Genomic DNA, 13,968 nt, shown 5'->3' with positions numbered 1-13,968 from the left:
AAGTATTTAATTTATTAAAAGTAAACCATTTAGTATATAAATAAATTGATGTGATTTTTGGTGTATGAAATGATGATGATTATGGGTTTAGTTTATCAGAAATAAGAGTAGTTATTTATAAGAATTTGTATTGTTAAAAGCTATGTTTATTCAATTCTTTTATTTGTTTTGTTGTGTATGACATGCAACTGATTTTGTATCAAGTTTTGTTAAGGGAATGATTCCACCATTTTTTTGTTGGATACTTGAAAGTAGTATTTTAATAGTGTTCGATTAATGACATAGCTAGTATCAAGTATTATCAAGTATTAGCATATCATTAGGTTGCAATTTGAATACCAAGAGGTGTATTGGTGTATTATATACTACCAACTATATAATGTTTAATAACAATTGAAATTATTGTTTAGAATTTGGTTATGGATACCAAATAGTATATTTCAAGCTAGAACACTAATCATATTGATACTATGTTTTCAAGTATAATTATAGTCTGACATATGTTGTATTTATATTGAATTTGTAGGAACATGGACATGGTAATGATAGTTGTGTACTACAATGGTATTTGGGAGGATACATTCAATTATAAAGATTATGAAGTGACTGGAATATTGATCCCAAATGGTAGCACATATGAGATTCTAAGGAGTTCCGTTTGTGATGCTTTGGAATTAGGCAGTGAAATAGATAGATTGGACCTACAATTTCAAATAAAAGATGGAATCCCGCCAATGACAATAAAGGATGACAAGGGCTTAAATTTCTACCTTGAGATGAAGCGCAGTGCTTCTAACAACACATCATTCCCCTTGCTAGTAACGACCTACAAAAGTGCAACAGTTGATAACTCACAAAAACTATTGTTTGGAAGCAATAGCAAAAATGCTACCACCCAAGAAAAAGAGTGTGAAGAAATCAGACAATTACATTCGTGGAGTGAAATTGCAAATAATATGGCAGATTACATGTTTGAGCAGGAGCAACCAGCTTTGACAAATAATAGTGAACTACACAACACAGGTTTGATCATAGATCCCCATGTTGAAAAAATTTCAATTAAACAAGTATTTCGTGACAAAAGTGTGGTGGTGGATGCAATGAATATGTATTCAATAAAACACAACTATCAGCACAAAGTCAAGCGTTCATCAAAAACGGATTATGTCTTAGTTTGTTTGGATGATGAGTGTAAATGGTACTTCCGTGCATCATCATTGGGGAAAACAGATATGTTTAAAATCAGAAGTTTCGAGGAGACACACACTTGTTCGTTAAGTGTTATCTGTGGTGACCATCGTCAAGCTACTAGTACTTTAGTGGGGAATATATTAAAGAGAAAACTTATGAACCCAAAAAAGATTCTTACGCCAAATGACATTGTTGATGACATGATGGATGATTACAGTGTATCAATTTCGTATCAGAAAGCATGGCGAGGGAAAGAAAAGGCATTAGAACTATCAAGAGGAAGACCAGATGAGTCATACAAAATTCTACCTTCATTCTTATTCATGCTACAACAAAAAAACCCAGGTAATAAGTACAAATATTTTAATATAAAAAGTAGATCATGTTTGATGTTAATTGTTTACATGTTAATAAACTACCTAAATGTATCCATTTAATACAGGTACAATTACTGACCTTGTCATGGATAATGAAAATAGATTCAAATATCTATTTTTTGCAATTGGCATCTCTATTGAAAATTGGCAGCATTGTACACCTATTGTTGTTGTAGATGGGACGTTCTTAAAATCAATGTATGGCGGGACTTTGTTATCAGCGAGTTCACAAAATGCAAATAGAAAGATATTCCCCCTAGCATTTGCAATAGTCGATTCCGAAAATGATGCCTCATGGGAATGGTTCATGCGCAAATTGAAAGAATCTTATGGTGAGCGTGAAGGACAATGCATAATTTCTGATAGGCATGAGAGTATCGAAAAAGCCGCATTGAAAGTATATCCAGGAATTATGCATGGTTATTGTGGTTACCACCTACTACAGAACATTAAGAAAAAAATAAAAAGGGGTGGTGAAGAGCTAAAAAAAGCATTAGAAGGGGCTAGTAAGGCTTATAATATGGATGAGTTTGAAAGATACATGTGTGATCTGGACAGAGTAGATGGAAGAATAAGATCATATCTAGTGAATGAAGTTGGCTTTGAGAAATGGACAAGATTTTTTAGCCCAAACAAACGATTTTCAACATTAACATCTAATATTGCAGAATCAATAAATTCTGCACTCAACGCTGCAAGGGAATTACCAGTATCACTTTTGGTGGAGTCCATTAGATGCCTGGTTCAAAAATGGCATTGGGCAAACAAACACCTGGCATCTTCAACATTCACAAATCTAACATCTGAAGCAGAGGAGTCGTTGAAGTACAATCGAGAACGGTCACGCAAAATGAAGGTAACAAACTTTGAAATTATATTTTATTTATTTGTTTAATAATAAAGATTACTAATTACTTTTCATTTTTTAAAAGGTTGAAACATCGAACCTAGTTGTCTACACAGTTTATGATTCCAAAAAATCATATACCGTAGACTTGGGAAATAAAACTTGTACCTGTGATAAATTCCAATATGATGAAATGCCATGTTCACATGCAATGGCAGTCAAGAAATCTAGATTGTTATGATTACTGGTCATATTATTACACGAAACAATCATATATCGCAGCATACGAGGGTTCAATCTTGCCTCTTGGTGACATGTCAACATGGGAAGTACCATCAAAAATTTTAGCAATTGATGTACTACCACCTGCCACTAAACGACCTGCAGGTAGACCAAGGAAACAACGATATCGAGGTGCCCATGAGAAAAAGGATCAACACAAATGTGGGCGGTGTCAGGAAAAAGGCCACAACAGAAAAACATGCAAAAATCCGCCTATCATGCGTCCTAGTAATATGAAGAGAAATTAAAGTTACAGTTTCATCTTTTTGTATTTTTTTTATATTTACATTCAAATATGAGGTGTTCAGTTGACGATTTGAATGATTGTCTGATAAAATACATTTATGGTTTCGTATTTTATTAAATTTTTCCTTGATAGATAATATTCAAAACCAGATTTTAACATTTGATATATGGAATAAAATGTTATATTACTACCACATGGTATATAAATAACATGACAAACATAGAAAATCAAGCCCGTTATACAAGAAATTGTCACAAAATGATTACACCACTAGTCATTGTTTATGTCATTTCATAAATAAAACATATTTATATAAATATATATATAGAAGAAAATTATAAGTTGAGAGGCTTGACTTAGCAGATTATTGTTCTATTAATGAGGTATGAGTAATTTCAAGTTTATTCCCCCACATAGTATATTATTGTTCTATTAATGAGGTATGAGTAATTTCAAGTTTATTCCCCCACATAGTATATCTAAGAATGATGAATGTAATTTTTTCTCTTTAATAATTCTATGACCGCTTTAGAGCAAAATATATGACTATATCTAAGAATTATATATAATAGAACACATTGCTACAATAAGATAAATAATAGAAAATGCTTCACGAAATTTTGTACTGCTAATTATATTTCAACTTGAATAATAAAAATTACTATTAAATAGAATTAAAACTGATTATTGAAAACCAATATATAAGATTACTGTCAATGTATCACAGAACCTCGAACATAAAATAAAATATGTTTAACTAAGAATTGCTGTTTTATTGTCAATAGCCCTTGATCTGTCATATCTGCTAGGAAATTCAGATACAGAAAGGTAGCATTCAAATATCAATAGCTATTTTATTGTCAACAACCTTTGATCTCTCATATCTGCCAGGAAATTCAGATTCAGAAAGGTAGCCTTCAACTTGTTTCTTTTTTGCGTAGACATACAACTCAACACAAATTTTATTGCGAAACACATCTACCGGCATCGGATTAGGCAACTTTTTAATTTCACCTCGCAAAAAATACTCAGCGAATTTGATGATGAAAATCCCACAGTCACTATTATTAAAAAAAAACAGGTTACATTTTACAATTATAACCAAAGAATGAATGAATGAATACAATTGAATACCTATCAGTTTGTTCTGGAAGGTCAGGCACCACGAAAACTTCAAGAGGATCTGTTTCTTTCTTGTTCGCAAACTCATGAGCATTAGGCAAAATATCCATTCTACTAGCAAAAAATTCAATCCTAGCAAGTAATATAGGCAACAATACTGCATAGGGTCTCATCGCTTTCGATACTTTCCTCAGAGATGCATTTGTTCCCACTATAGAGTTGTACACCTCAAGACATCGCTTATGAATATTAAATATGCATAAAACCCAATGTGTCAAATCCTCAATGAGCACAGGCATCAAAATAAAATTAACTGCATTCCATCGAACATTACAATGCAAGTGCAACCCATCAATATACTCACTTATTGCATTATTGTCCGGTATTGCTGCTGCATTCTTTCCAGAATTCACATATTTTTTATATAATGAGTTGATCCGCTGACCAAAAAAAGAATCTGTTGTTGTTGCTGAAATACTAATACTCTCGTCGTATCTAATTTGCTTCCTCAGGTAGTAAAATGCGATGTTTATGTGCTGCATATTAATTAATATACTAATTAGTATCAAGAAAAAAAATATGAGAAGTAAGCAAAAATCAATATCTCTAACCATTATATCTAGATTTCTTCCTGGAGTCAACAGATCATAAAACCATTGTTTGTTATCCACCTCACCAACACCGAAATGGAGAGGAGGGTTTATTCTCTCGTCTAGAAACAACTTCTTCCTGCGTTCGTCAAAAATTATATTTAAAAATAACCATTCAAATGATTATGTAAATTAATAATGTTGTTTGACACTACCTATTATTTTGTTTAAATCCAAAACAAAACCATTGGTCAAAAGCCAATTGCTCAGAAAAATGAGGAGTATGCTCCAAGTTAGAAGAAAAAGGATACAATCCTTTGATAGTTATAATTGCTGGATTGGATTTGGACAAAGTAGTCTTCTTAGCAAAAGCAAACTCATCTGGAAATGGATCTTTAGTATGAACTCCTGGTTTGGCACTACGCTGACGAGAAACCAATCCAGCCTCAATAACAGGTAGATTGGAGTATTCCTATTATAAAAATCTACTAATTAGTAAAAAATTATATAATAATGCTATTTCATTAGATGATTGAAAATAACAAGAAAAAAAACAAATATTGAATAGAAATTTTTAAACCCAACCTCATTTTTCTTATCTGCATAGCGCTTAATGACTTCATCAACTGTATCACCAAGTGCCTTGACAAATCCAACATCATCATCATCATCATTCCCACTTACAACATCAGCAGCTTCATTTGGAATTGACTTATCACCAATAATATTGTCTTTTTTTTCTTCAGGATTATCATTAGAGTTAACTATTGCATCCTTGTACACACTTTTACGATCAATACCCTATCATTGAAATACATCAACAATGCAAACTCATATTTGAAACATGTTAAGTATGTACAGAGCATGTAAAAAGACCTATAATGAAAATGCTTACTTTGTCATCACTGCAACCATTGTCCTTATGATCTTCTGTTTTTTGTTTATGCTGGTTGTGGTCCTCTTGGTTTTGGGTATATTATTGACCAACTATTTTATTTTGAATTGATGGGGTGTGAACAGTATCATTGTTATGCATAAGTTCAATATCCAAAATGTTCTGACTCATTATATCAAAACTTGGGAGATCCTCATACTCAATCTGTAAAATATTCAAAGAAAAATGGTTAATATGTTGATCACAAAAAAAAACAACCTCTAAAAACCAAATATAGAACCATATATAGCTTGCACGCCAACCTATTTGTTCAGCTACCATTCAGTATCCACTCACCATAACTCATATAATAAAACAAGAACTATAAGCTCCCCCCTCCAAAATAAAAAAGACACAAAAATACCTTATTCTCTTCTTTCTGATTTTGTAACTTAGCATTAATTTCAATTTCTCCATTAATCTTAGATGACAAGCAAAAAAATGCATATCGGTGGCTAACCATTGTGTTCACAATATACTAAAATTCAATATCTAAAATAAAATAAATTAGTTCAATATATAAATATTTAACAAAGAAGATACCTTACTGACTTCTTTTTGTTTTTCCTGGTAAACACAAATATTAACATAAAAAACTTCAGCTAGCTGAAATATAAATATGAATACAATATAGACACAATTACAAGTACAACATATAACAAAAATTACATCAAAAGCAACCTTGTAGTCTTCTTTTTCAAGTTGAATGTCAGTAATCATTTCAATTTGATCATGGAACTGGAATTGGAAAATATACAACAATTATTGTTAAACTATCAAACAAAATTAAAAATGAACAAAAACATCAAACCTTAACATGTACCATATATTGCTTAATTTCCTCCAATGCTTCGACAAAAACATCCATCTTGGTATCATTATTCTTCATGATCTTCTCCAACAAATCAAACCTCGCATCAATATGTGATTTGTAATTGTTAATTTTTAGATCTAATTGGTCTTGCTTAATAAGAACAACCTTGATGCGATCAATCAAATCAGTAAATTGAGGTCGTTCCTTGTCAAACGATATTGGTGGTGGCATATACGAGCATTCCCCAGCATAAGTCATTTTCCCCTTCACATGAAATGGTTGAAAGTCATCATCTGTTTCTGAATCCGACATTGACAAAACATTAAAATTTTTGATGTCCAACAACATAGCCTCTTCTTCTGAAGGGATAATGTGATTTACCTTAAGCTAAAAAAACATGGAACACATTTGTAAGAGCTTATACAATAGATAAAAAAAAAAAAAAAAAGAATCTAAAATGTTAGAAAGCTAAGAAGTAGTAAACTCACCACAGAGGAAACAAACACTTTCTTTTCTAGCGTACTATATTCAAGCTTTGATGTGCTACTCCATTTGGATATTCTAAAAACTTGCTCTTCATCATAAAAACAAAATCCTTCATCCTTGAGATTGGATATTGTTTCATACAGCCAACATTGGAATGCTAATGGGAACCCACCCAAATTGTATGTTTTTGAAGATGGGCAAGTGGGGTTACCAGCAACCTTAATCACCGATTTCTCTTTTTCTCCAACCTTCTTTTTCTGCATTCCCTTAAAACTCGCTTGCAACTCTTTCAACGTTAGATCGAACACTAGCTTACCCCAAGGAAATGTTTCAAACTCATCAGAACCTACCAGATTCAAGATATTGTCTTCAACAAGTTTACCATCATGTTTAGACATCAAATAGTTAGACAAGAAATACAGAGCAGCCAACTTAACAGCGAAAATATCATCATCTTCAAATTTGCTTGACCCAAATCGTGTATGTATAACTTCACGACATACATTTTGATCGCTGAAATATTTATCAACAAATTTATTGCTGATGTTAAATCTTTCTAGACTATAATCACCATAGCATTTCAAACTAGTTATTATGGCAAACTCGCCTAATCCAAATCTAACTGTCTTGCCTCCAAAATCAAACCACATCTCTTCATTATTGGTTTGATAAAGTTCCCTCATCAACGCATGATGAATTACCTGAGCTTGCATGTTGTAAGATTTAAGATCCAATAAGTGCCCAAAACAGGTAGACATCAACATTTTCCATTGATTATTTGATAATTTTTTCTTAATGTCATTAATAATATTACTTTTCCCCCAAAAATGTATTTTACCACCAATTCTATCTTCGGGTTTGAAATACAAGTCCCATATCTGAAAATGAGAAACGATGTAAAAAAAGGTGTTTAATACTATTACTAAAATGTGCCACATAAGATTAATACTAACTGGTATGCAATATCAAACACACAAATAATATTCACTTCTATACAATATATAAAACGATATTGGCCGACATGTCATATTGATACTAAGTACTGACAATTGAAAACTTTAAAAGAAACAAGACCCATTAAGTTACTACAATATATATGAGGTTATCAAAAATCATATATTTAACTACTCCAAAATAGCTACCAATAAGTATCCAGAACTTGAACTCTCAAAAGCAACATATCACATTTAGTAACTATCATATAAATAAACATTAATTTTTTTTTTAAAATTTAGATACTATTGAGTATTTATCTTGTAACTTGATACACACAACGTGTAAAAAAAATAATCAGTACAATATTAAACAATAAATTTCCCAATAAATAATATTCACTACTATACAATATATAAAACGATATTGGCCGACATGTTATGGTGGCACTAAGTACTGGCAACTGAAAACTTTAAAAGAAACAAGACCCATTAAGTTACTACAATATATATGAGGTTATCAAAAATCATATATTTAACTACTCCAAAATAGCTACCAATAAGTATCCAGAACTTGAACTCTCAAAATCAACATATCACATTTAGATACTATCATATAAATAAACATTAATTTTTTTTTTAAAATTTAGATACTATTGAGTATTTATCTTGTAACTTGATACACACAAAGTGTCAAAAAAATAATCAGTACAATATTAAACAATAAATTTCCCAATAAATCTTTAGAAACTGTAATAACTTACAAGCAAATATACATACAAGGATGAAAGGATTATACATTAGTATGAGAATCTAAACAAACATATATTTTAAAAACGACCAAATCACTATAATGATTTTGAATAAAATCAACACAAAAGCCAACTTAAATCACAAAACCCACAGAGCAAAAAAATTGTACTGTGTAAAAATCAACCAAAATGAATACCCAAACATATAGCTAAATATATTTCATCCATAGATAAAAATTCATAAAAAAGAGAACTTGATATATAACTTGAATACCATCTTCAACACATGAATACCCCACAACACGGTGGGTGTAAAAAACCAACAAAAAATAGATCAAACCTTTAACTTTTTGGTTGGGAAGAATGTTTCAAGTGAAGAACTTGACTCATATTTCATATGTTTCTGCTTCTTGGCCGGTCGTTCAACAGCTTTGCGGGCCACCGTCGACACCTTTCGCTTCCCCGACTTGTCTTCGGCAAGTGACTGCATTTTCTACTCTCAGTGGCAAAATGTGGCTTCTGAATAGATACACCGTATTTGACCATCTCAGCTATTCAATGAGATCCTCAAATGAATTTTCCAAACTTCAATCAAACCCCAAAAAATTAGGGATTCAAATCTCTCTCTCTCTCTCCATATACCGTAAGTAAAGAAAGAAAAGAATAGAAATTATTGCTTTGTAAATAAGGAAATAAATTATACCTTTTTAATATCTCAAAAAAAAAAAACGTAACAGTAAAAAAAAGGAAATCAAAGAGCTTAATATATGGAAATATAATTAGCTTGATATATGATGTTAAAAAAAAGTGGGTATAATAAATATGTAAATAAAATATGATTATATGTTATTTATGTTAATTAATATTATAATGTGGGTATATTAAAATATCAGTTTTATATTTGTAATTATTTATATTATAACGTGTGTGAGTGTAAATCTTCCTATTTTATTCCTCTTTTGTTAATGTGTAATTGTATGTGAATAGTTTCCCCAAAGTGACGTGGCATTGTATTATGGAAAAGAAAATGCCCATTTTAAGAAAGATTCCATTAAAGAAATTAAAGTATGATTAATGAGTCCTCAAAACAAATGAATAGATTAATGAGTTATGAGCTCAAAATGAACGAATAAATTGATAAAATCTGACCTCAAAATGAATGAACAGATAGATAAGTGCTGAACTCAGGACTGATAGGTCGAAAGATGAGCCTAGACCTTAGATTGAGCAAGCAGATCGATGAGCATTTGAGCTCATAACGTGAAGGGAAAAAAAGGCAGGAAGAAGGTTTAAAAAGTCAGATACATGGACTAATCACGATAAGCTTTCTTCACCTTATTCTTTGTCATTTTTCTATAAATAGGAGATGACAAACCTATCTTAGGGAGATCAGACTTTAGATTGATTAAAGTTTGCATAGTCCGTGGATTGAGAGTTAAAGAAATATACTTACTTAAGAATCAGAATATCTTCTTGCAGGTAATCATTCTTTGTTCTTTCTCCACAATTCATTGAAGAACACATTTATACTGTTGATTTAGCCAACAAAATGTGTATTAACTGATGAGACTACATAAACAAACGTCAACGCATCGAATTCATGTTCAAATGAAATGAATATAAGATTTGGGGGAAGATTTCGACCCAAACAATTGGCGTCGTCTATGGGAAAATTTGAATGATAAAGTTGTGTGTGATGATACCGAAAACAATTTTCTAACGCTTATACGTATATTTTTTTTTGTATCTTCTTGTAGAAAATAGACTGACAAATGCTCAGGCAGGATGAACAAAATGCCTCAATAAAAAATGCAATAGGAAGAAGCTACAAGTCAATTTCCTCAAATCGAGTACATGCAAGAATTACATAAAGTGATGCAGTACATGTAACAGATGAAAGATGAAAGAACAAGAGGATGCAAGATTCTGCCTAGCAGAAGAGCGGCGACAACAGGCTAAGGAACGACATCAAAACTAGATAGAGGAAATGGCTACTGAACAAGCTAAGTTGGTAGCAAAGTTGGCGATGATGCGGCAGGAGAAGGACGTCCATCAAGGGCAAACAAAGAACACAATAATGAGACAAGGCAATGAGGCTCAGCAGGAAAATAACCTGGAACATCAAGAAGTGGAAGAGGATGCACCAGAGATTTATGAAGAAGAAGCACAAAAATCATCGTAGAGAAAAAAAGAACAGAGTGGAACTTATACTGCGAAGAGAGTAGAGACATCGATCACTCAAAAACAATTACCAGCCCACCGGTCAACGTCGACAATACCATTAGACTGGAAAGAACACATGATGAAAGAAGTACTGGACCAAATGAAAAATGCAGGAGTCAAGACTTCGATGGAAATGGCCAATGAAGCAATCAAAGGAATTTTTAAGTTGCCATTCATTGACTAGATCGTGAGTGAACCAAATTCGAAAGACTTTGTGATGCCAAACTTTGATCAATTTGATGGAAGTTCAGATCCATCAAACCATATCCAGCAATTACAGCAGAAAATGGCGATGGAATCTGAAAATGAAGTTATGCAATGTAGAGCCTTTGCAAAACCACCTTGGCGGGACCAACGCTAAGATTGTTTAAGCAGTATAAGTCGAAATTAGTCAACTCTTTTGTGGAATTAGGAGAACTGTTAGTGCATCAATATGAAGGAAATATGGAGACACCTAAAATGATGGGTGATATGTACTCAGTGCAGCAAGGAGTGAATGAACATCCACGAACATTTTTGAGGAGGTATTTGAAGTTGGTGCGTCAAATCAACAACGTGGTTAAAACCGTTGCGACAAACTTATTCAGGGAAAGTTTGCAAAATGGATCTTTGTTGAGTGAACAACTTTACTTGAACCCTCCAAGAGACTTAGCAAACATACAGTTGAGGAGTGAAGAGGTGTTCAAAATATTGGAAATCAGAGAAGAAGAGGCAAGAAGAACCGCGCTAATCACCAAACTTGCTGAAGGGAATCCACCCTTGAAGGACAAGAGAGACAAAAGAAGACCAGAGCAACCCTTATTGAAGAGGGGAGAAAAAGAAGAGCAAAACGTGTACGAGAAGATGGCGAAAAAAAAATACCCACATATTGAAACCATAGTACCCATGAATCATATTTATAATGAAAGCAAAGACAAACCAATATGGAGGAACCCGTTCAAGATAAATTCGCTAATCGAACGAAGAGACCATAATAAATACTGTCCATTCCATAAAGATGTGAGCCACACGCTTCCAGAGTGCAGATCATTGTATAACCAGGTGAATCACATCCTGAGGACGGATGGACTTCCTCAGTATGTTAAGAACACACATAACGTAGCACAATAGCACAAGATTCTGCCAAAATCACTAGTATAAGTAGTAGTAGAGCAGAACACCCAACAGAAGGTAGCGACTAAATATCAACCGCAACAACCACTAAAGCAAATACCAATGATATTTGGGTATGCAGAGAATTCAATAGAGAGGGAGGCAAAAATGAAATTTGAAAAGAGAACAGAAGAAAAGGTGAAGAGAATGGGCTACGTGCATCATACAGTGAACTATGTCGTACTAACTGAATGTTATTTCCTCGCGCATCCCATCACTTTCACTGAAGATGATTTGAAGAATGTAAGCCTCCCCCATGATGATGCTCTAGTGATTAAACTGCAAATAAAGAATTGTTAATTGAGTCGACTACTAGTAGACAATGGAAGCAACACTGAACTTCTCTTTTATGATGCATTCAAAGCCATGAGGATTCCAGAGGAAAGATTAAGAGCATCAATGTTCCCCATCCTTTCTTTCAATAGTACAAAAGCAGTACCAAAAAGCGCAATCGAGTTAGAAGTGACAGCTGCTGTGCGTACCCTAGTGGTGGATTTCATAGTGATTGATTCATACTCTGGTTATAATGCAATCATGGGTAGACCTTGGGTGGACAGAATGCAAGGAGTAGCTTTGACTCTGCATCAAGTTTTGTGTTGTCAGTCACCTTGTGGACCTTACAAAATTGATATCAAGGGATGCCAAAAGCAGGCTAAAAGGTGTTGCGCGTTGTTGAAAGAGGTGAATCAAGTTGAAGTAGGAGAAGAAAAATGTGAAGATGAAGCATAACAATTAAAGGGAAAATTACTAGATTACTTGAAGGCACTTGAAGAAGAAGAGGAATGCATATAATTGCACTCAACTGTAGATGAATTGGAGGAAGTGCTGGTAAATGCCCAAATGAATAATGAGCACAAGCAGTTTTTGGTTGAACTCATTAAAGAAAATATGTCAACTTTCGCATGGACAGCGAAGGATATGCCAGGCATAGATCCTGCGGTTATGAGACATCAGTTGAACATAGATAAGCGATTCCCAGTTGTAAAACAAAAACAGTGATGATTCGCCCCTGAGATAAATCAGGTCTGTAACGTCCCGAATTTGCTAATAAGGCTTAGTGCCTTGATTAGCGTGCCGGGAGGGAAATAATTGATTTAATTATGTTATTATATGGATTAAATGATTATGTAATTATAAATGCATGTTTTAGTGAATTAAATATGCACGTGGGTCAAATTTGGTTATTAGGGAAATATTTGTAATTTTGGCTTGTTGAGGGCATAAATGTGAATTATATGTGTGTTGTGCTTGAGACCACGAGATTGTGGTGATATATTTGGGATGTTTGACCCAAGAAGGTCCTAGGAAGCGGAATAGCGAAATAGTCACAACGAGGTCGAATACCCGGCTCGCGATGAGCCTAGGGGTATTATGGGAACATAGTGTGTGTTCGGGATTACTGGATAATGGGTAGTAAGTTAGTAATTGTTTAAGTATGTCGGCGGTTAAATGGGGAATTATAGGAACACTCGAGGAATTAGCGGGATGTGACAAATGACGGGATTGCCCTTGATGGCATTAAAGGATTAAGGATATACTTAGGGATATTTTGGACTTAGGAAGCTAAGGATAGACTCAGTCCAAATAGGATTCTAGAACTAAGGGGAGACAAAAGAAAAACAACTGAAACATTAACCTCAAACTCAACTCTCTCTCTCTCTCTCCCGTAACGTTTTCTCTCTCTCTTGGTCTTTGGAGGGGCTTGGGGAAATTTTGGAGGTAAAGCTCATAATCAAGGCTAGGATTTATTGTGGATTGAAGCTAGAAGTGTTGGGAGCTATCTAAAGGTTGAATTCGTCACAGAGGTAAGGTTTGGTGCCAGTGTTTTGACTAAATTTCTCTGTTTTTTAGAGTTTTGGGGTTTGGGACTTAGGTGATTGAATTTGGATTGTAATAAGGCTTTGTTTAGTTTCTTCGGGTTTAGGTACTGCTCTGAGTATAGTGAAAGTGGTTTGGGACCTAATTTTTGCTTTGAAACATGTTTGGAACAATATTTTGGAGTTTGGAAATGTGAAAAAA

General features: G+C 33.4%; 2 protein-coding genes across 2 annotated transcripts; both read left to right on the top strand.

Annotated features, from left to right (window-relative positions):
• Positions 1-530: 530 nt before the first annotated feature.
• Positions 531-2,656, top strand: LOC133792127 (uncharacterized). The gene is made up of 3 exons (XM_062230048.1): positions 531-1,536; positions 1,634-2,424; positions 2,501-2,656. Exons 1-3 carry the CDS (start codon positions 531-533, stop codon positions 2,654-2,656), a joined length of 1,953 nt encoding a protein of 650 aa, XP_062086032.1.
• An 8,585-nt stretch (positions 2,657-11,241) lies between these two features.
• Positions 11,242-11,907, top strand: LOC133792125 (uncharacterized). The gene has a single exon (XM_062230047.1). The coding sequence runs from the start codon at positions 11,242-11,244 to the stop codon at positions 11,905-11,907; it is 666 nt and encodes a 221-aa protein (XP_062086031.1).
• Positions 11,908-13,968: the final 2,061 nt, after the last annotated feature.

This window comes from Humulus lupulus, chromosome 7 (genome assembly GCF_963169125.1).
Source record: "Humulus lupulus chromosome 7, drHumLupu1.1, whole genome shotgun sequence".
NCBI classification, from domain to species: Eukaryota; Viridiplantae; Streptophyta; class Magnoliopsida; order Rosales; family Cannabaceae; genus Humulus; species Humulus lupulus.
The sequence above is the reverse complement of the archived record's forward strand: the minus strand, read 5'-3'. Positions and strand labels throughout refer to the sequence as shown.